General features: G+C 61.8%; 2 protein-coding genes across 4 annotated transcripts; one reads left to right on the top strand and one right to left on the bottom strand.

Annotated features, from left to right (window-relative positions):
* Positions 1-238: 238 nt before the first annotated feature.
* On the bottom strand, positions 239-19,225 carry PGAP2 (post-GPI attachment to proteins 2). Of its 3 annotated transcripts, none has more exons than XM_061342585.1 (6): positions 19,175-19,225; positions 14,506-14,680; positions 12,005-12,257; positions 9,330-9,424; positions 514-622; positions 239-394 (listed from the first exon to the last, which is right to left on the bottom strand). In XM_061342585.1, the coding sequence occupies exons 2-6, from the start codon at positions 14,668-14,670 to the stop codon at positions 264-266; spliced, it is 753 nt and encodes a 250-aa protein (XP_061198569.1). In that variant the 5' UTR covers positions 14,671-14,680; positions 19,175-19,225; the 3' UTR covers positions 239-263. The 3 variants fall into 3 exon arrangements, with proteins under 3 accessions (XP_061198569.1, XP_061198568.1, XP_061198570.1); XM_061342584.1 differs by having other exon boundaries at positions 9,318-9,424; XM_061342586.1 differs by lacking the exon at positions 19,175-19,225 and adding an exon at positions 16,050-16,158 and having other exon boundaries at positions 9,318-9,424.
* On the top strand, positions 15,276-19,471 carry LOC133206527 (proline-rich protein 36-like). Its single transcript, XM_061342587.1, has 2 exons — positions 15,276-15,339; positions 18,864-19,471. Exons 1-2 carry the CDS (start codon positions 15,276-15,278, stop codon positions 19,469-19,471), a joined length of 672 nt encoding a protein of 223 aa, XP_061198571.1.
* Positions 19,472-20,682: the final 1,211 nt, after the last annotated feature.

A 20,682-nucleotide genomic window follows, 5' to 3' on the forward strand; every position in this document is an offset into this window, starting at 1 on the left:
GCCCGCTCTGCCCACAGCATCCTCCACGGAAGCAGGGAGCAGGCTCCCACCTCCATCCCCTGCCCATCCCAGCAGGCAGCAGGGAGCCAGGACAGGGGCTCCGCAGCAAGAGCCCCCAGCTCTGCTCCAAGAGCTCCAGGCGCAGGCAGGGACCATGGGCAGACACTTGGGAGGCCCAGGACCCCACAGAATCCTTGTGGCAGCTCCACAGCAAAGGTCCTGGGGCCAGGAGGAGGGAAGGGGCTCTGCCCCCCTGCAGCCTGCTAGAAGTGCTTGTCCTCCAGCAGCGAGCTCACCACCAGCTCCTTGTTGCCGAAGTCCCAGAAGGCGGTCATGTGGAAGGCCATGTTGGAGAGCACCACCAGGTACTCCAGGAAGGCGAAGATGGTGTATACTGGGGGGAAAGAGCATGGGATGGAGGGCACCTGCGGCAGGGATGCCCTGGGTACCCAGGGCTGCTCTCCTGCCCCTTCCCCATGTGCATCCCCATACCCAGCCATGCCGGGGCCTCACCTCCGGGCCCGCAGTACCAGTTGTGGTGGAAGTAGACGCAGACGGCGAAGGCAAACGTGATGAAGGTGAAGAAGAAGAGGAGCTGCTTCCACTTGTAGGACTTGCGCTCCTGGCAGGGGGCAGGAGACAAGAGATGGGTGAGCTCCCTGCCCGGCTCCCAGGGGCTGCCCCGCATGCAGACACCCCGAGGCCTCAGTGGACACTGGAGAAGCCACCCCTGCCTCCAGAAAGCTCTGTCCTGGCCCCAGCAGGGCATGGGAAGGTACCAGGAGCTCCACAGCACAGAAGCATGGAATCACAGCCTGGTTTGGTTGGAAGGGTGCTTAAATCCCATCCATCTCCAACCCCTGCCACAGGCAAGGACCCCTTCCACTGGAGCAGCTTGCTCCAAGCCCCTGTGTCCAACCTGCCCTTGAGCACTGCCAGGGATGGGGCAGCCACAGCTTCTCTGGGCACCCTGTGCCAGTGCCTCAGCACCCTCACAGGGAAGAGCTTCATCCCAATGTCCCATCTAACTCTTCCCTCTTCCAGGTTGAAGCCATTCCTCCTCATCCCATCCCTGCATCCCTTGTCCCAAGCCCCTCTCCAGCTTTCCTGCAGCCCCTTTAGGCACTGGAGCTGCTCTCAGGTCTCCCCATAGCACAGCAGAGGGGCAGGATCCCCTCCCTGCGCTGCTGCTCACACTCTGGAGGTGCACCCAGCACAGGGGGGGGGTCTGTGCTCAAGCGCTCACTGAGGCTGGGTCATGGGGGGCTGCTCCTCACCAGCACCCCAAGTCCTCCTCCTCAGGCTCCATCCCTGGGTTTGGGCTGGGATCGCCCCCACCAGGGCAGGGCCTTGCCCTTGGCTGCCTGAGCTCCAGGAGGCTCCCATGGTGCCAGCCCAGCTCCCTGGGGATGCTGCCCTGGTGCTGGTGCCCAGGGCTCCCCCTCAGGGTCGGCCCCGCGGGTGCTGCAGGAACTCACCGGTACTGGGAGCAGGAAACCACATCAAGAGCTGCAGCTGGGGCGGGCGCTGCACCCACACTGCACAGGGCGCCTGGCACTGGGCCCCATCCTGCCCCAGCACCCCCCCTCCAGCACAGTGAGGGGTGCAGGGCACGGGGCTGCTGCAGAGCACCCCCATTGCACAGCAGAGCTGGGCTGGCAGAGCCTGCCCCTGCCTGCATGGGGCTCCCCAAACCCATCACCCTGTACCAGCACCCCTAAAGCTGGGGCTGTGGGCGCAGTCCCCACCCGCTCTCCCATCACCCATCATGGGTAATGGAACCCAGAGCCCTGCAGTGAGCAGGGACTCCCAGGGGCACCCGGACATGGGGATGATGCACCCGGTGTCACCATCCCAGTGCAGGGCACCAAGGGCTGGGGCAGGGGGGGTGGAACCGAGGGCTCAGGGCCATACAGGGGCTGTGCTGCTGGTCCTGCTCCGGGGTGGGAGGGGGCTTTCCCCCTCGCTGATGTTTCCACAGCCCCATCTGCTGCAGCGCTGCTGAGCAGGAGGAGGAGGAGGAGGAGGATTCCCCTCGCCCCATCACAGTTTCCATTGCCCCAGAAAGCTCAAAGCAGCCGGAGGAGGAACCGGGTCCTGCAGGAGGAAAACCCAGAGGGGCAGGGCAGCCCCAGGCACCTTGACCCGCTGGGACATGCGCAGGCCAGGGCCCTTCCTGCTTGGGCTGAGGAGCTCTGACAGCAGCTCCTGGGGCAGCCCCTTTGAACCCCTGCAGACCTGGTCCAGCTCTGGGGCAGCAGCACAGGAGGGACCTGGAGCTGATGGAGCGAGTGCAGAGGAGGGCACGGAGCTGCTGCGAGGGCTGGAGCAGCTCTGCCCTGGAGCCAGGCTGAGAGAGCTGGGCTGGGGCAGCCTGGAGAAGAGAAGGCTCCTGAAGGGGAGACCTGAGAGCAGCTCCAGTGCCTAAAGGGGCTGCAGGGAACCTGGAGAGGGGCTTGGGACAAGGGCCTGTAGGGCCAGGCCAAGGGGAATGGCTTGAACCTGCCCGAGGGGAGGCTGAGCTGAGCTCTTAGGCAGGAGCTCTTCCCTGTGAGGGTGCTGAGGCGCTGGCACAGGGTGCCCAGAGAAGCTGTGGCTGCCCCATCCCTGGCAGTGCTCAAGGCCAGGTTGGACACAGGGGCTTGGAGCAAGCTGCTCCAGTGGAAGGGGTCCCTGCCTGTGGCCGGATGAGCTCCAGGCTCCCTGCACCCCAATCCCGGGCGCTCCCCTGCTGACCCCCCATGCTCGCGGGGCCGGGCGAGGGCTGGGGCGCTGCGGGTTTCAGACCGGAAGCGGGGCCCGAAGAGCCCGAGCAGCGGCTGCGGAAACGGCGGCGCCCGGAGAGCGGCTCCCACCGGCAGCAATGGGAGCAGCAACTCCAGTGCCCTGCACTGCACCGGGTCATAGAGAGATAGAGCAATAGAGCACCGCACTGCACCGGGTCATAGAGATAGAGCAATAGAGCACTGCACTGCACCGGGTCATAGAGATAGAGCAATAGAGCACTGCAGTGCACCGCACCGGGTCATAGAGAGATAGAGCACTGTACTGCACTGCACTGGGTCATAGAGAGATAGAGCAATAGAGCACTGCACTGCACTGGGTCATAGAGAGATAGAGCAATAGAGCACTGCACTGCACTGGGTCATAGAGAGATAGAGCAATAGAGCACTGCACTGCACTGGGTCATAGAGAGATAGAGCAATAGAGCACTGCACTGCACTGGGTCATAGAGAGATAGAGCAATAGAGCACTGCACTGCACTGGGTCATAGAGTGATAGAGCACTGCACTGCACTGCACTGGGTCATAGAGCAGTAGAGCACCGCACTGCACCGGGTCATAGAGCAATAGAGCACTGCACTGCACTGGGTCATAGAGCAACAGAGCACAGACCTGCCCTGGGTCATAGAGCAATAGAGCACTGAACTGCACTGCACCGGGTCATAGAGAGACAGAGCACTGCACTGCACTGGGTCATAGAGCAACAGAGCACTGCACTGGACCATAACAGCACTGCACCGGGTCATAGTGCAACAGAGCACAGACCTGCTCTGGGTCATAGAGCAACAGAGCACTGCACTGGGTCATATACAATCTGTTCTGTAATAATCCCAACCCCATCAGCCATGCTCTCCAGGCCGCTCCCAAGTGCTGGCTCTGCTCCTGGACCTTCCCTTCCAGGGGACAGCAGCACAAGGGGACCCCAGCAATGCCTTCACTGGCACCGAGGGGCAGGGGCAGCAGCGCAGCGAGCAGGGGCCGGGCTCCCCCCGAGCGGCCCCACTGCCTCTGTGCCTGCTGCAGGACAGGCCCAGCAGGACCCGGCTGCACTGGGGGCTGCAGCAGCCGCAGGGACACGGGGCTGGGCCAGGGGCAAACCCGGCTGCAGAGCAGCAGTGAAAGCCTCTGCTCTGCTCTGCTCTGCTCGGGGGGGTCCCCAGGAGGCAGCGGGGGCAGGGGGGCACCCCCAGAGCAGCCCTGGCAGCAGAGAGGGCACCCCCAGAGCAGCCCTGGCAGCAGAGAGGGCACCCCCAGAGCAGCCCCGGCAGCAGAGAGGGCACCCCCAGAGCAGCCCTGGCAGCAGAGAGGGCACCCCCAGAGCAGCCCTGGCAGCAGAGAGGGCACCCCCAGAGCAGCCCCTGGCAGCAGAGAGGGCACCCCCAGAGCAGCCCTGGCAGCAGAGAGGGCACCCCCAGAGCAGCCCTGGCAGCAGAGAGGGCACCCCCAGAGCAGCCCTGGCAGCAGAGAGGGCACCCCCAGAGCAGCCCCGGCAGCAGAGAGGGCACCCCCAGAGCAGCCCCGGCAGCAGAGAGGGCACCCCCAGAGCAGCCCCTGGCAGGCCCCAAGGCCCCGGCTGCTGCCTCCAGCCCAGAGCTGCCCCCTCTCTGCCCCCAGGGCCCCTCCTCCCTGAGCTCTCCCCTCTGCTTTGCCCCTTCCTTCCCCTCCTCCTCCTCGGAGCCTTCCTCCCCTCCCCTCTGCTCCCCTTCCCCTCCCCTTCTCTCCCCCTTTGCCGCCTGCAGCTGGACCCCGCCTGCACTTCCCCATCTCGGCCCCGTTCCTCAGCACCCTCCTGCCCTCGCCCAGAGGCCCCTGCAGCACCAGCCCCAGCGCCGAGGCTGCTGCAGGACCCGTTCCTGTCCCTCCCCCTGCAGCAGCACTGCTGGGAACTGCACTGCGGGGCTGCACCAGAGCCTGAGCCCTGCTGGCCTGGAGCAGGAGGAAGGATGGGGGCAGGCTCCCAGCTCCCGCATGGGGCTTGGCCTGGACACGGCCCCGGGGCTGCTCCTGGAGAACCCGGACCCCTCTGGGGACCCTGAGTGGCTCCGTCCCCGGTGCCCTCTGCTGAAGGGGAGGGAGGGCCGGGACAGGCCAGGACAGAGCCGTGCTCCTCACCCATCCCCTGCTGCCAGGGCCGGGGACCGCACCTGAACAGAGAAGCCCCAGAACCAGGACAAACAGAGCCCAAATCTGCCCTTGGGCCGCCCTGGCCTGCCAGAACCTGTCCTCACCCAGCACCATGAGCCCCCAGCCTGACCAACCTCCCCCTGCTCCTGCCGAGGCTGGCACTGCCCACCGGCTCGGGTTGAGGAGGATGTGGTGATGCTGATGGTGGCACCGGGCCTGTGATGGCCTCAGCACCCTCCCTCTGCCAACCGGAGCTCAGTGGTGGCCTCTCAGAGCCCTGGGAAGTGAGGGAGCACCTGAGAAACCCCAGCAGTGGGATAAGACCCTGGAGACCCTAGAATCCCAGACTGGTTTGGGATGAAGGGACCTTAAAGCTCCTCCATTCCCAACCCCTGCCCCGGGCAGGGACCCCTTCCACTGGAGCAGCTTGCTCCAAGCCCCTGTGTCCAACCTGGCCTTGAGCCCTGCAGGGATGGGGCAGCCACAGCTCCTCTGGGCAGACTCCTCCTCCTGTCCCTCAGAGCCGTGGTCCCGTGGGACTGATTCAGAGGCATCACGGGGCAGCGCTGCAGGGATGAGGCCCATCTGCACAGGGGTGATAAGGACGAGCACCCCCTTATCAGAGGATGCCACCTGCGGCTGGGCCCCACTGATGTCTCGAGCCCTTGGTCTGCTTCACCCTACATCCAATCTGAGGGCCCGGCCACAGCCAGGCCAGCACCAGCGGTGCTTGGAAGAGCTCAGCCAGCACCCACGTGTGTGCCCCGGGTGACAGCTCCATTGGTGACACAGCCCCAAACGGGTCCCAGCTCTGCAGGGAGGCACCGAGCTCGTGGGGACCACGCAGCCCTGCAGGCACCTCCCCTCCATCAGCAGGGGCTGCCCAGAACCCCAGCCTGGGGTGGGATGAAGGGAGCTTAAAGCTGCTCCATTCCCAACCCCTGCCACGGGCAGGGACCCCTTCCACTGGAGCAGCTTGCTCCAAGCCCCTGTGTCCAACCTGGCCTTGAGCACTGCCAGGGATGGGGCAGCCACAGCTTCTCTGGGCACCCTGTGCCAGTGCCTCAGCACCCAAGAAGAGAAGAGGAGGCCATGCTCAGTGGTGGCACCAGGCAGGGTGGTGGCACATGCTCCCAGGGCATCCCTGTGCCATCCTGTCCTTCTAGCCAGGGATGTGCCATGCTCCACATGTCCTCAGAGGGAGGAAATGCTCCTTTGCTGGGCTTGGGCCCATGCACCGGGACATGGGGATGCCCCAGCACAGCTCAAGCCCTGCGGGATTAACAAGGACAAGCTGCCACTCTGCTCACTGCAGGGCAGCCCTGGAGGGGCTGTGGTTTGGTAACCCAGGGTCAACACAGGCACCCACCAGCACAGGAGCAGGAGATGCACAGGGTGCTCAGTGCCAGCGGGTGCAGAGAGCCCAGCACCCAGTGACACCGAGCCCATAGGCCTTGTGGGTGCAGGCTGCTCCCACCCAGAGCCCCCACAGGGCCACCACTACACAGCAGATCCATGGAGCAGCCTTGGTCCTACAGACACATGGATGGGCTCTGGGCAGCGCTGCCAGCACCTCCTGCCTGCTGCCCCCTTCTCCTTGGGAGCAGTAATGAACCAGGCACCATGGTGATGGGGCAGAGGGCATCCTGCAGGCAGCAGCGCTGCCAGATGGTGGCAGAGCTCCCCGGGTCACCCCACCAGCACCGGGGCTGTGCTCCTGGCATAAACTGGGAGGAACCCACCTGAATCCATCCCTACAAGGGCTGCAGGGATAGGACAAGGGGTGATGGGTTCAAACTGGAACAGGGGAAGCTCAGGTTGGAGATAAGGCAGAAGCTCTTCCCTGTGAGGGTGCTGAGGCGCTGGCACAGGGTGCCCAGAGAAGCTGTGGCTGCCCCATCCCTGGCAGTGCTCAAGGCCAGGTTGGACACAGGGGCTTGGAGCAAGCTGCTCCAGTGGAAGGGGTCCCTGCCCGTGGTAAGGGGTTGGAGCTGGATGGGCTTTAAGGTCCCTTCCAACCCAACCCAGTCCATGCTTCTGTGTGTGGCGGGAGGCTGCTCAGCCTCTGCCCCAACCCTCCAGCTGCAGTGCTGTGGGTCAGGGCTGTCAGTCCCCTGCTGCACACAGCAGCACAGCCCCATCACCATCAGGGTCCACAGGCTTCAACCTCAACCCAGGGAGCTGCCCCCATGCCCAGCTCAGCACCAGCATGGTTCCTGGGGGACAGACAGCAGGGTCAGTGCTGCTGCTGCTGCCACCGAAGCTCACGGGCTCGCTGCAGTGCTGCAGCCAGCACTGGTGCACTGCCTGCTCAGGGAGCCGCTGCTGGAGGGGCAGGGCTGGGAGCTCTGCACAGAAAACACCCCAAACCAAAGCCAAAACACAGCCAAGAGATGGGATGAGTAAAGGAAGCTGTGGGAAAGCTGCCAAGGAGCGAGCTCCCATTATGGCCCTATCACCAGAGATCACTTCCCAGCCAGAGGGGAAGCCCGGGATCTCCAAAAATCCCTTTCACAGGGAATCCCAGAGCCAAAGAACCGCTGGAAGCTGCTTCGGGCCCAAGGCAGCGAGGGGATGGGCTCCGGGCATTGCCGGCAGGGGACAATAAAGCAGGAGCCGCGCTCCCCTCGCTCTGCGCCACCGCCTGAGCCCCCAGGCACAGCGGCCCCGGTGCCCCTGCTCCTCCGGAGCTCCCAGCCCTCACACCTCGGGGAGCTCCCCCTGGGGGTCTGTGCGCCACAAAGCAATCACCTTCCTGGGGCAAGGCGTGCAGGGAGCCCGGGGACCGTTCCCCAGGGGATGGGAGGCTCAGGCTGGGGGGAGACGGATCCCTGATGGGGGACAATGAGGGAGGTGCAGGGAGCCCAGAGACCCCGGCAAGGCTGAGGCAGACGCATGCAGCAGCAGCAGCTTCCACACACACGGTTCCTGGGCTGCACATCACAGCATCACAGCACCACAGCATCACAGCACCACAGCATCACAGCACCACAGCATCACAGCATCACAGTATGGTAGAGATGGGAAGGGACCCCAAAAGCTCATCCAGTCCAATCCCCCTGCAGAGCAGGAACACCCAGATAAGGTTACACAGGAACGTGTCCAGGCGGGTTTTGAATGGCTCCAGAGAAGGAGACTCCACAACCTCCCTGGGCAGCCTGGTCCAGTGTTCTGTCACCTCACTGAGAAGAAGTTTAAGTGGAACCTCTTGTGTTCCAGTTTGTACCCATTGCCCCTTGTCCTATCATTGTTTGCCACTGAGAAGAGCCTGGCTCCATCCTCGGGACACTCCCCCTTTATATATTTATATGCACTAATAAGGTCACCCCTCAGTCTCCTCTTCTCCAAACTATAGAGACCCAGCTCCCTCAGTCTCTCCTCATAAGGGAGATGCTCCACTCCCTCAATCATCTCAGTTGCCCTGCACTGGACTCTCTCCAGCAGGTCCCTGTCCTTCTGGAACTGAGGGGCCCAGAACTGGACCCAATACTCCAGATGGGGTCTCACCAGGGCACAGCACAGGGGAAGGAGGACCTTCCTGCCCTGCAGCGGTGCTGATGGGCAGGCTCCAGCACTCACTGCAAAGCAGCTCAGCACCAGAGGGGCATCCATGCAATGGGATAAGAAGCTCCTGACCAGTGAGTCCCTGAGCCCACCATCCCCCTTGCAGGGAGCAGCCTGTAGTGGTTCCTGCAGGAAAAGGGGTAACACAACCAGTGCTTCCCACTGCTCCCGGTTTGCAGGAGCAGCAGGTTCCAGTTCCTCAGTGCAGAGAAGCTGATTTCAGCCCGGAAACAGGCATCCTCAGGGAAGGAGGGTCAGGAAATGCAGCCCATGGGGACACTGATGAAGAGGTTTTCAAGTGAAAACTAGGAAATAGGAAATCAAGATTCCTCCCACTGAGTTTTGGTGAGCTCTGAGTTTTGGTGACCCTGTTTCCCAGTTGCACATGGTGCTGGCAACTCCTTCAGCATCCAGTCACAGTTGTTCTGAGCCTTCCGGTGCATTAAAGAGTTACAGGAAACCTGGAGAGGGCTTGGGACAAGGGCCTGTAGGGCCAGGCCAAGGGGAATGGCTTGAACCTGCCCGAGGGGAGACTGAGCTGAGCTCTTAGGCAGAAGCTCTTCCCTGTGAGGGTGCTGAGGCGCTGGCACAGGGTGCCCAGAGAAGCTGTGGCTGCCCCATCCCTGGCAGTGCTCAAGGCCAGGTTGGACACAGGGGCTTGGAGCAAGCTGCTCCAGTGGAAGGGGTGCCTGCCCGTGGCAGGGGTTGGAGCTGGATGATCTTGGGGTCCTTTCCAACCCAACCCATTCCATGATTATTTCACAGCCAAGCGACAGTCAGACCCCCCACCAGCAGCCAAAGCCCCCCCAGCACCCAGCACTGAGAGAAGAAGGAAAGTTTCTGTACCTCGGGACTTACTGTGTGTTTCTTCGTCATCCTCCAGAGGATGCAGGTCAGCAGCATGTGCCCCAGGGCTGAGGTGATGAACACGATGAAGGCGTTCTCATGGATTGCTGCGCCAACAAGACAAGAGCTTCCCTGTTAATCTGAGCCAGCAGCACAAGGGGAGCACGGGGCAGGCGTTGGGAGGGTGAGGGATCCCCTGCCTTCTGCAGGACATGGTCCTGCTGGCAGCTCCAGCACCCAGAGATGCTGTGGTCCAGGACCTGGGCCTGTGCAGAGACAGGCAGGGCAGAGGAGGGAAAAGGGGGATTTTGGGACAGAGCTGCTGGAGAGGGATGTGGGTTGCTGTCAGACTTATCCCAAAGGTGCCAGGGGGGTGTTTTCATGCTCTGGCACCTGCTCTCCACTGCTTCACACTGTTGTATACCTCAGGCAGCTTCCAAAGCAGCTCAGCATCAGCACCACTGCTGAGGGATGGGGAAACTGAGGCAGAGAGGGGGGGTTTGCAGAGTGAGTGAGTCCAAGGCCCAGGAAGGGCCATCTTCTGGCCTCCTTCATTCTCCACGTGCCAATTAGGGGCTCTCATCAGCCTCCCCACCAGCTCTGGGGCTGCCTTATGCATCCCTGCCTAGCACAGACCCAGGCTGAGGCTGGCAATGCAGCAGGAGCTCCCAAAGCCCCACACAAACCCATGCCATTTCAGGTGAGCTCTTTTCACATGGGTGCTTCTACTGAAGAATTTCCTGCCTGTTCTCCAGGAACTGAGGCTCAGGCTGAATTCCCAAGGCCCTGAATGTAAGAAACGATCTTCCCAGATTCCAGAGGAAGGGAAACCCCATGAGGAGCAATGGGAAAGGCAACTGTTAGAGGTGAAGATGTGAGCCAACCCCTGCAGAGATGATTAACCTGAGCCCGGTCTCATCCTGGCACAGAAGCCAAGAGCTGAAACTTATCCCCCAGACATGAGATTAGTGTTTTAATGGGGATCTGGGAAAACTGGGTTAAGCTCAGCTCTCCATGAGGCTTTTGTTCAGCCTGGAGAAGGCTCCAGTGCGACCTTAGAGCAGCTCCAGGGCCTAAAGGGGCTGCAGGGAAGCTGGAGAGGGGCTTGGGACAAGGGCCTGTAGGGCCAGGCCAAGGGGAATGGCTTGGAAGGGGCTTGGAGCAAGCTGCTCCAGTGGAAGGGGTCCCTGCCCAAGGCAGCGGTTGGAGCTGGAGGAGCTCTAAGGTTCTGTCCCACCCAAACCACTCTGTGACGCTCTCAGTGCAGCATCAGGTGCGTTCCCACCTCCACTGTTGCGAGGCAGCAACCCCTCTTCTGTCAATGTCCCCTCATCAGCTCCAAACCCTCTTCCTGGAGCTCTGCCCTGGCCTCTTTGGGAGCTTTCATGACTACACCCTGCAGTGTGGTCCCACAGCTGGACCCAGTACCCATTAACATCACCAAGGGGTGCCCAGGGACAGCTCAACACAGCTCCCTGCCCCACAGTCCCAAACCAGCACCGTTTCTGCTGCAACAGCACCACCTCGCTGACCCATGGATCTGGGCCCTCTCCAGTCAATCCCTGGTGCCTCCTCCAGATGTCAGGGTGAAACAGCAGCTGGGTATCATCACCAGCACTCAGAACTCACTTCAGATGAGACCAGGTGGGAGAAGAGCATTTCCCAGCCTGGGGTGAGCATATTTCACCCAGAGAATCCACCTGCAAAATGCTCATTTGGTTTTCAGGTCAACACAGGAGCTTTTACCCGGTTTAGGGGGGGGTATTTAAAATGCAGAGCATGGGCTGGAAGCCAGCTCAGAGCTGGAGTCAGAGCTGAGCTGTGGAGCAGGGGCAGTGCCAACCTCACCTGTGGTGGGACACGTTAAGCACAGCCTTGGTGCACAAGTGGGAGCCAAGCACTTAAAGTCTGAGCTTAGGCCTGACACAAAAAGTAGTGAGAATCATACAATTATAGAATCATTAGGGTTGGAAAGGACCCCAAGATCATCCAGTTCCAACCCCTGCCATGGGCAGGGACACCTCGCTCTAAACCATAGCACCCAAGGCTCTGTCCAACCTGGCCTTGAACACTGCCAGGGATGGAGCATTCACAACCTCCCTGGGCACCCATTCCAGTGCCTCACCACCCTCACATTAAAGAACTTCCTCCTTAGATCCAACCTAAACTCCCCCTGTTTCAGTCTGAACCCATCACCCCTTGTCCTATCACTGCAGTCCCTAATGAAGAGTCCCTCCCCAGCATCCCTATAGGACCCCTTCAGATACTTTGGGAAGAGGCAGCTGTTTGCACATGATGACACAACTTTGCTCTAAAAATACTGATTTTAATACAATTTCTTCTGAGCTGTTTTTCCTCCAAACTGGCCACTTCCAAAGCACTTGTGTGAATTATAGAATAGTTTGGGTTGGAAAGGACCTTGTGATCACCCAGTTCCAACCCCTGCCATGGGCAGGGACACCTCACACTAACCCATGGCACCCAAGGCTCTGTGCAACCTGGCCTTGAACACTGCCAGGGATGGAGCATTCACAACCTCCCTGGGCACCCATTCCAGTGCCTCAGCACCCTCACAGGGAAGAACTTCTTCCTTAGATCCAGTCTAAACCCCCCCTGCTCCCGCTGGGTGCAGCAGAGCTCTGCACAGCCGCAGCAGCCCCCGCTCAGAGGCTGGAGGTGGCACCTACCATAGTTCTCAGAGGAGGACACGTAGGTGAGGATGAGGAGGGCGAAGTTCTCGAGCAGGTTGAGCAGGAGGTTGCAGTGGCAGAGGCGCAGGTAGCGCGGGTGGGAGCAGTGGCAGCTCTGGTAGTGGTTCCAGTAGGCGATGGCCACCAGGAAGCGGGGGGCCGAGTGCAGGCCGATGCAGAGGCGCCAGACGTAGCGCTGCGGGGTCTCGCCCCCGATGGCTGCGCTGATGGACGGCAGGTAGTTGGGGACCTGCAGGAGACACAGAGCTCGTGGGGAGGGACACGGGCTTGTATCCTGCTGCCATGGAGCCACGGCATCAACCAGTGGGGAAAGAGCTTCAGGTCCACCCAGTGCAACCATTGCCCCACGGCCACCACCATCCCATGGCACTGGGGCCTCGTCTCCATGGGGTGTGAACCCTTGCAGGGCCGGTGCCTGCAGCCCCATGGCACTGGGCAGCCTGTTCCAATGCTGAGCACTCTCTGGGGCAGGAACTGGTCCTCAGCTCCATCTAAACCTGCCCTGGGCAGCCTGTTCCAATGCCTGAGCACCCTCTGGGGCAGGAACTGCTCCTCAGCTCCATCTAACCCTGCCCTGGTGCAGCCTTTCTTCCCTAAGTTCATTCCCATTTCAAAGCCAGGGAATGCAAGCTGGCAGGAGCCCTGGTTCATCCCCCAGCCCTGCTGGGACACTCCCTGGGTGCTGTTGTGCCCTGCTCAGGGTCCTGCTTGTGTTTCTTAGCTTTATAATTGGTCTTTATCCCTTCCCTTTGCTCAGCCGTGCTCTCCTGCATGTTCTCTGACCCAAAAGTCTGGGGAGAGAACTGACACCAGCAGCAAAGAGGGGCCAGGGAGGAGCCCAGGCAGAACCATGCACCCCCATGGCCTGCACAGAGGTGTTCCCCACAGGACCTGCTCCCCAGTCACCCAACAGGAGCTGGTTCCTCAAGCAGAACCGGCCACCTCCCTCCCTTGTCCTGTCCTTCCTCATGCTTCAGGGGGAGCACTGAACCCCTGCCCTCTCCAAGCAGCCCCACCTCGTACCCCCCTGTCCCTGCTCTCTTCCCATGCACAGCTGGAGATCCCTCACTTCACCACCACGGAACCGGAGCTGCAGAACCTCTGAGCCTCCCCATGCAGCTGAGCTGTGAGGGGGCACAGAACCACACAGGGGGTGTGCACATTACTCATGGCTCCAAACCTCCAGTCAATCGGCCCTGGGGTTTCCTTGCTCCATCACCCCCACAGCAGCCTGTCTCACCATCCCTGCTTCACGGCCTTTCAACTGCACGAGCTTAAGGTCCTTTCCAACCCAAACCATTCCATGATTCTATGATTACCACCCCACTATGGAGGAGGCACACAGACCCCATAAAGCCCTACGGTCACCTCCTATAGTGTGACAAGGACTCCTGCCCCCTGTTCATCCACTGTTGTGCTGAGGAGGAACCTGATCCCGTCCCTTCACAGTATGGTAGAGATTGGAAGGGACCTCAAAAGCTCATCCAGTCCAATCCCCCTGCAGAGCAGGAACACCCAGATAAGGTTACACAGGAACGTGTCCAGGCGGGTTTTGAATGGCTCCAGAGAAGGAGACTCCACAGCCTCCCTGGGCAGCCTGGTCCAGTGTTCTGTCACCTCACTGAGAAGGAGTTTAAGTGGAACCTCTTGTGTTCCAGTTTGTACCCATTGCCCCTTGTCCTATCATTGTTTGCCACTGAGAAGAGCCTGGCTCCATCCTCGGGACACTCCCCCTTTATATATTTATATACACTAATAAGGTCACCCCTCAGTCTCCTCTTCTCCAAACTATAGAGACCCAGCTCCCTCAGTCTCTCCTCATAAGGGAGATGCTCCACTCCCTTCATCATCTCAGTTGCCCTGCGCTGGACTCTCTCCAGCAGGTCCCTGTCCTTCTTGAACTGAGGGGCCCAGAACTGGACACAATATTCCAGATGGGGTCTCACCAGGGCAGAGTAGAGGGGAAGGAGGACCTCTCTCGACCTACTAACCACCCCCTTCTAATACACCCCAGGATGCCATTGGCCTCCTTGGCCACAAGGGCACAGTGTCGGCTCATGGTCACCCTGTCCCTTCTGGAAACCCAGGGGGTCCCTCTCAAGCTGCACTCCCCGGGTACCTGCTTGTGACTCCACTGATGAGCTCCAGCACATCTGAGGGGCAGCAATACCTTCTCTGAAGGCTGGGCTAACCCCTCCATAGGACACTGCATCTGTCGGCAGCTTCATCACTTTAACTCCTCACCATCACCACCACAGTGCCCAGCAGGCACCAGCCTGACCAGGCTGCACCCCCCTATGCCCCTTTGTGGAGCCAAAACCTCCGTTGCCAGACCCAAACCACCACAAACACACCAAAAGAAAGCGGCTCCTTGGAGATGCTCTGGTGGGCAGGGAGAGGAGGAGAGAAGAGCGCTGCCAGCCCCGGCTGCCCCAGCACAGTGCAAGGACTCAGCACCGCCCTCAGGGGTCCCTTACCCCGCAGTGGGTCGCTGTTGTCTCCCGGAAATGGAAGAGCAGAGACCAGATCACACAGAACAGGAACCCAAAGAGGGGGCAGAACACGGTCGCCAGCGCCAGTGTGGTGAAGCGGAGCCGGAAGAGGATCCCATCGCGGTCCAGGGGCAGCGGCACCTGCAGCATCTTGATGGGCCTGGGAAGGAACCAACCAGAGGCGTCATGGAAGGGGTTGGGTTGGAAGGGAACTTAAAGCTCCTCCATTCCTAACCCCTGCCACAGGCAGGGACCCCTTCCACTGGAGCAGCTTGCTCCAAGCCCCTGTGTCCAACCTGGCCTTGAGCACTGCCAGGGATGGGGCAGCCACAGCTTCTCTGGGCACCCTGTGCCAGCGCCTCAGCACCCTCACAGGGAAGAGCTTCTGCCTAAGAGCTCAGCTCAGTCTCCCCTCGGGCAGGTTCAAGCCATTCCCCTTGGCCTGGCCCTACAGGCCCTTGTCCCAAGCCCCTCTCCAGCTTTCCTGCAGCCCCTTTAGGCACTGGAGCTGCTCTCAGGTCTCCCCTTCAGGAGCCTTCTCTTCTCCAGGCTGCCCCAGCCCAGCTCTAGAGCAGAGCCTGATGGGGATTCCCTGTCCTCCTGCAAGGCCCAGCCCCAACAGCCCTGGGCAGAGGCTGCCTCTCACACCCATGTTTAACAGCCACGCAGCCCCAGGGCAGGGATCAAGGACAGGCAGGAGGAGAGCCCAACCATGAGCAGTGTCCTGCACGCAGCAGGGAGGAGCTGGCAGTGGGATGCACAAGCAGTGGAACATCACCGTGATGCTACAGACAGCAGGAGTGATCTGGCTGCAGACACGTGAGCTCTTTCCAGCAGTGTCCATCATTCCAGACCATTCCTCTGCTTATGCAGACCATTCCCGGGCTCTGCTCAGAGCTGCTGCCCAGGACCAGTGCTGACAGAGCGAGAGCACCATGTGCTGTGTGCTGCAGCTCCTCAGCACACCCCAGCCTCCCCCAGCACCTCCTCACCACAGCCCCACAGCCAGCACGGACCCAGCCGAGCGCTCACAGGTCCCAGATACAGAGACCTGGACTTGCTCCAGCAACTCCACAGGAGGGCAAGGGGATGCTGCGAGGGCTGGAGCATCCCTGCTCTGGAGCCAGGCTGAGAGAGCTGGGCTGGGGCAGCCTGGAGAAGAGAAGGCTCCTGAAGGGGAGACCTGAGAGCAGCTCCAGTGCCTAAAGGGGCTGCAGGAAAGCTGGAGAGGGGCTTGGGACAAGGGATGCAGGGATGGGAGGAGGAGGAATGGCTTCAACCTGGAAGAGGGAAGAGTTAGATGGGACATTGGGATGAAGCTCTTCCCTGTGAGGGTGCTGAGGCGCTGGCACAGGGTGCCCAGAGGAGCTGTGGCTGCCCCATCCCTGGCAGTGCTCAAGGCCAGGTTGGACACAGGGGCTTGGAGCAAGCTGCTCCAGTGGAAGGGGTCCCTGCCTGTGGTGGGAGGATGAGACTGGATCAGCTTTAAGGTCCCTTCAACCCAAACCAGGACCTTGCAGGCCCCACACCCTGCCCAATGATAAAGCTGCCGATCACAGGCTGGGCAAGCTGGGACAAGTGGTTTATCAGGGCTGGAGCCCGCCTCCAGCTCGGGCTCTCTGTCCTCATCCCAACACCCTCTGCCATGGCTGCTCGCCCTGTGCCCTCCCAGCCCAGCTCCCTTTGGAACACCGGGATCACAGCAGTGCCCTTAAGGGCACACACCTGAGCTGGTGCTGAGCCCTCCGCTCCCAGCACCTTCCCCAGCCAGGACAAGGCCACGGAGCAGCCCCACGGAGGGGCTGTGGTGTCCTCTGAGCACGCAGGGATCCACACCTCACCTTACCCTCACTGCTGAGGCTGCAGGGCAAGCCCCTGTGGCAGGCAGGGAGCAGCAAGGGCAGGAGCCCTGGGAGCAGCCCCAGGGCAGCGCTCCCCTTTCCCCCCATTGCGTCCTTCACACCAGTAACAGTCACAGAGCTCAGCTCAGTCTCCCCTCGGGCAGGTTCAAGCCATTCCCCTTGGCCTGGCCCTACAGGCCCTTGGCCCAAGCCCCTCTCCAGGTTCCCTGCAGCCCCTTTAGGGAAGGGGCCCTCTCAGTCTGGCTCCAGCCCTTGGACCCACTCACACAGCCTGCAGGCACTGGCACAGCCCTGAGCATCATCATCACATTGGAACTCTCAACCATAACCCACCCCATCACCAGCACAAAACACCTACTGGAACCTCTCCTCGCACTGGGGCACTTCAGCCCCTTAACCCAGCCTTTCAGCTCCACAAACCCTCTAAACAGTGGGCAAGAAATCACTCCACATTGAATGGACTTACCCTGCTACAGGGAAATAGGTGCAGAAGGACCTGGCACTGCAGCGCACAGCAGTTCCACCCTGCCCACCCCAAACCCATGGCAGGGGGCTGGGACTGGGTGATGCTAAGGTCCCTTCCAACCCAACAGTCTGGGATTCTATGATGTGGGGTCCTTCACAAAGCAATAGGAAAGCTCTGCCATGGATCTAATGGAGCCCTTTGGGCTGGGCCTGTGGGACACTGGATGGAGGGGCAGGGAGAGGGGACCCCCCAAACTCACTGCTGGCAGTGAACCCAGCCTGGGACAATGGGGGGCTCAGCCTGGGGACACACAGACGGTGCTATGGGGGGTACACACACACTGTGCTATGGGGACTGCATGGGGGGTACACACACACTGTGCCATGGGAACTGCATGGGGGTACACACACACTGTGCTATGGGGACTGCATGGGGGTACACACACACTGTGCTATGGGGACTGCATGGGGGGTACACACACACTGTGCTATGGGGACTGCATGGGGGGTACACACACACTGTGCCATGGGGACTGCATGGGGGTACACACACACTGTGCCATGGGGACTGCATGGGGGGGTACACACACACTGTGCCATGGGGACTGCATGGGGGGTACACACACACTGTGCCATGGGGACTGCATGGGGGGGTACACACACACTGTGCTATGGGGACTGCATGGGGGTACATACACACTGTGCTATGGGGACTGCATGGGGGGGTACACACACACTGTGCTATGGGGACTGCATGGGGGTACACACACACTGTGCTATGGGGACTGCATGGGGGGTACACACACACTGTGCCATGGGGACTGCATGGGGGTACACACACACTGTGCTATGGGGACTGCATGGGGGGTACACACACACTGTGCCATGGGGACTGCATGGGGGGTACACACACACTGTGCTATGGGGACTGCATGGGGGTACACACACACTGTGCCATGGGGACTGCATGGGGGGTACACACACACTGTGCCATGGGGACTGCATGGGGGGGTACACACACACTGTGCCATGGGGACTGCATGGGGGGTACACACACACTGTGCCATGGGGACTGCATGGGGGTACACACACACTGTGCCATGGGGACTGCATGGGGGGTACACACACACTGTGCTATGGGGACTGCATGGGGGTACACACACACTGTGCCATGGGGACTGCATGGGGGTACACACACACTGTGCTATGGGGACTGCATGGGGGGGTACACACACACTGTGCTATGGGGACTGCATGGGGGGGTACACACACACTGTGCTATGGGGACTGCATGGGGGTACACACACACTGTGCCATGGGTGCGTGGGGTACACACACACTGTGCTATGGGGACTGCATGGGGGTACACACACACTGTGCCATGGGGACTGCATGGGGGTACACACACACTGTGCTATGGGGACTGCATGGGGGGGTACACACACACTGTGCTATGGGGACTGCATGGGGGGTACACACACACTGTGCCATGGGGACTGCATGGGGGTACACACACACTGTGCTATGGGGACTGCATGGGGGGTACACACACACTGTGCCATGGGGACTGCATGGGGGGGGTACACACACACTGTGCTATGGGGACTGCATGGGGGTACACACACACTGTGCCATGGGGACTGCATGGGGGGTACACACACACTGTGCCATAAGGACTGCATGGGGGGGAAGGCACAAGCAGTGTCCCCTCCATCCCCACAACGGCAGCCCCCACAAGGATCCTGCCCAAAGGGGCAGTCTCTTAGCGCAAACACTGAGCGGCCCCGGGGCTGCCCTGAACCACAGGGTCCAGCCCCCCGAGACCCCTCCGCGGGTACCCCATCTCCCATAGATAACCCCACACCCATCCCTGCTTACCCCATATCCCCACCGGACACAGCGAACCCCCGCGCACCCCGGACCGCTCCGGCACCCCTTGGGTACCACAGAGTGCCCCGAGGAGCCTGACCCCAACCCTCCCCAGTGACCCCTCCACAGAGCCGCTCCCACCCGCAGAGAGCACCCTAGGGACCCCACAGACATCGCCAGCGACCTCGGGCACCCCAGACCCGGACCAGGACCCGGACCCATTCCTTGCGGAGCCACCGCAGCGCTGGGACCCCACGGACGCTCCCTGTGCCTCAGAAGCCGCCAGTGCCCCACAGCGGACACCCCCCCGTGCACCCCACAGCTCCCTGAGCCCGCCGGAGCAGCAGCCGGAGCCGCCCCGCTCCTCGCCGCGCTCCCCTCCATGCCCGGCCCGGCTCCTCCCGCCGCCCCCCGGGCCCCGCTCCTGCCCGGTCCCCCTCAGGTACCCCCCAACGCACCGAGCCGCGCGCCGCCTCACGGCCCCTTTAAGGCTCCGGGTCCCGCCTCCTGCGCAGGTGCCGCAGCGAGCTCCGATTGGCCCAGCCCGGAGAAGCCCCGCCCCCAAACGCCCCGGATGTCAGGCGGGGCTGCGATGCGGGTTCTGGACCCTTCCGCAGCACGAGCCTCGCCCTCTCAACTGCGTCACACCAATCAGCGCTCAGGGCGCGGCAGACGTAATAGACCCTTTCACCCAATCAGCTGCAAGCTTTCGCTGTTCCCCGAGGGATGAGGAGGGGGAGCAGTCTCGCTCCTAAAGGGCGGCAGCCAATGGGCGTTGAGCGCGCGGGGGATGCTGGGAGGCGCGCGGAGCGGGCTGTGACGCAGCTTCCCCCTGCGTGAGGCGGCGGCGGCACCGCGAGAGCGGCGAGGCCCGGCCCGGTGCGGCCCGGGCGGTCCCGGCGGGTGAGTGCCGCGGGGCGGCAACGGCCCAGGGGCCTCGTGGGGCTCCGGGCCCGGCCCGGGGGAGGGCGCGGGCGGGGGGGCGTGGCTCGGCCCGCTCTGAGGGGCCCGGCATGGGAGGCTGCTGCGGGGCTCCTCCGGAGGCGGCCCCGCCGGTGCGTGAGTAACCGGCACTTAGCGGCTGCTCCCGAGGCTGCTGGCGCGGTCAGTTCCTCGGTGCGGGTGCTGGTGGAGGCGCGGGGGCCGTTAACGGGGGTGCCGGTGGATCCGGGCTGACCGGCCCCGTCCGCAGGGCCCTCCCGGGGCTGCACCCTCAGGCCCGCCGTCGGGAGAGAAGTTTAACCGGAGTTAATTCGGGTTCCTTCGGTGTGGCTGGGGCTTTGTACGGTGTGAAGTCCCTCAGAGCCTGCGGGAGTGGGGGGAGCTCCTCTGCAGCCGGGGACGGTGCTCAGCAGGGGGCCGGGGTGGGTACGAGCCCATCTCTTCCAGCCCATGCTGCTGTAAGTCGGGCTCGGTTCCTGCGTGCCGCCGGTGCTCCGGGAGCGCTCCCGTGCTGCGGCTCAGGTGGGTTTTCCCGGCACACGTTTGGTTTAACGCAAGGTTCGAGAGGGGCTGGTGTGAGCCCAGGGGCTGTGTGCACCGTCCCGCGGGTGGAGGGTGCTCTGCTGGGCCCCCGGCATGGGTGACCGCGTAAAGCCCAAGCTCCAGAGGTGGGGAATGCTGCAGAGGGGATCTCAAGAACTCGTTTGCCTTACACAAACCCGCGCTCCAGGTTTCCTATGAAAGAGTTTGGCATTTAACAGTGTGACTGAAGGAGCAGCGGCCTCAGTAAGGGGAGAGGGGCTGTGTGAGCTGCAAGTAAGGCTGAGAATAACGGGGCTGAACAACTGAAAGCTGTGGGAACGCTTCAGGTGGCCTTCAGTGGGAGCTCCTTAGGGACAGAGTGGCCATGAATAGGCTGTACAGGCAGAGAAGAGCGCAGCTGAGGTGGGTGTGTGGAGGTTGAGGAGTCCCGGGGTAAAACTGATCTTCGAAGTGTTGCAATGATCAAATAGGGCATTTTTAA

This window comes from Neopsephotus bourkii, unplaced genomic scaffold (assembly GCF_033783945.1).
Source record: "Neopsephotus bourkii isolate Nb327-2 ecotype Australia unplaced genomic scaffold, CSIRO-AGI_Nbou_v1 NB_1799, whole genome shotgun sequence".
Classification (NCBI taxonomy): Eukaryota; Metazoa; Chordata; class Aves; order Psittaciformes; family Psittacidae; genus Neopsephotus; species Neopsephotus bourkii.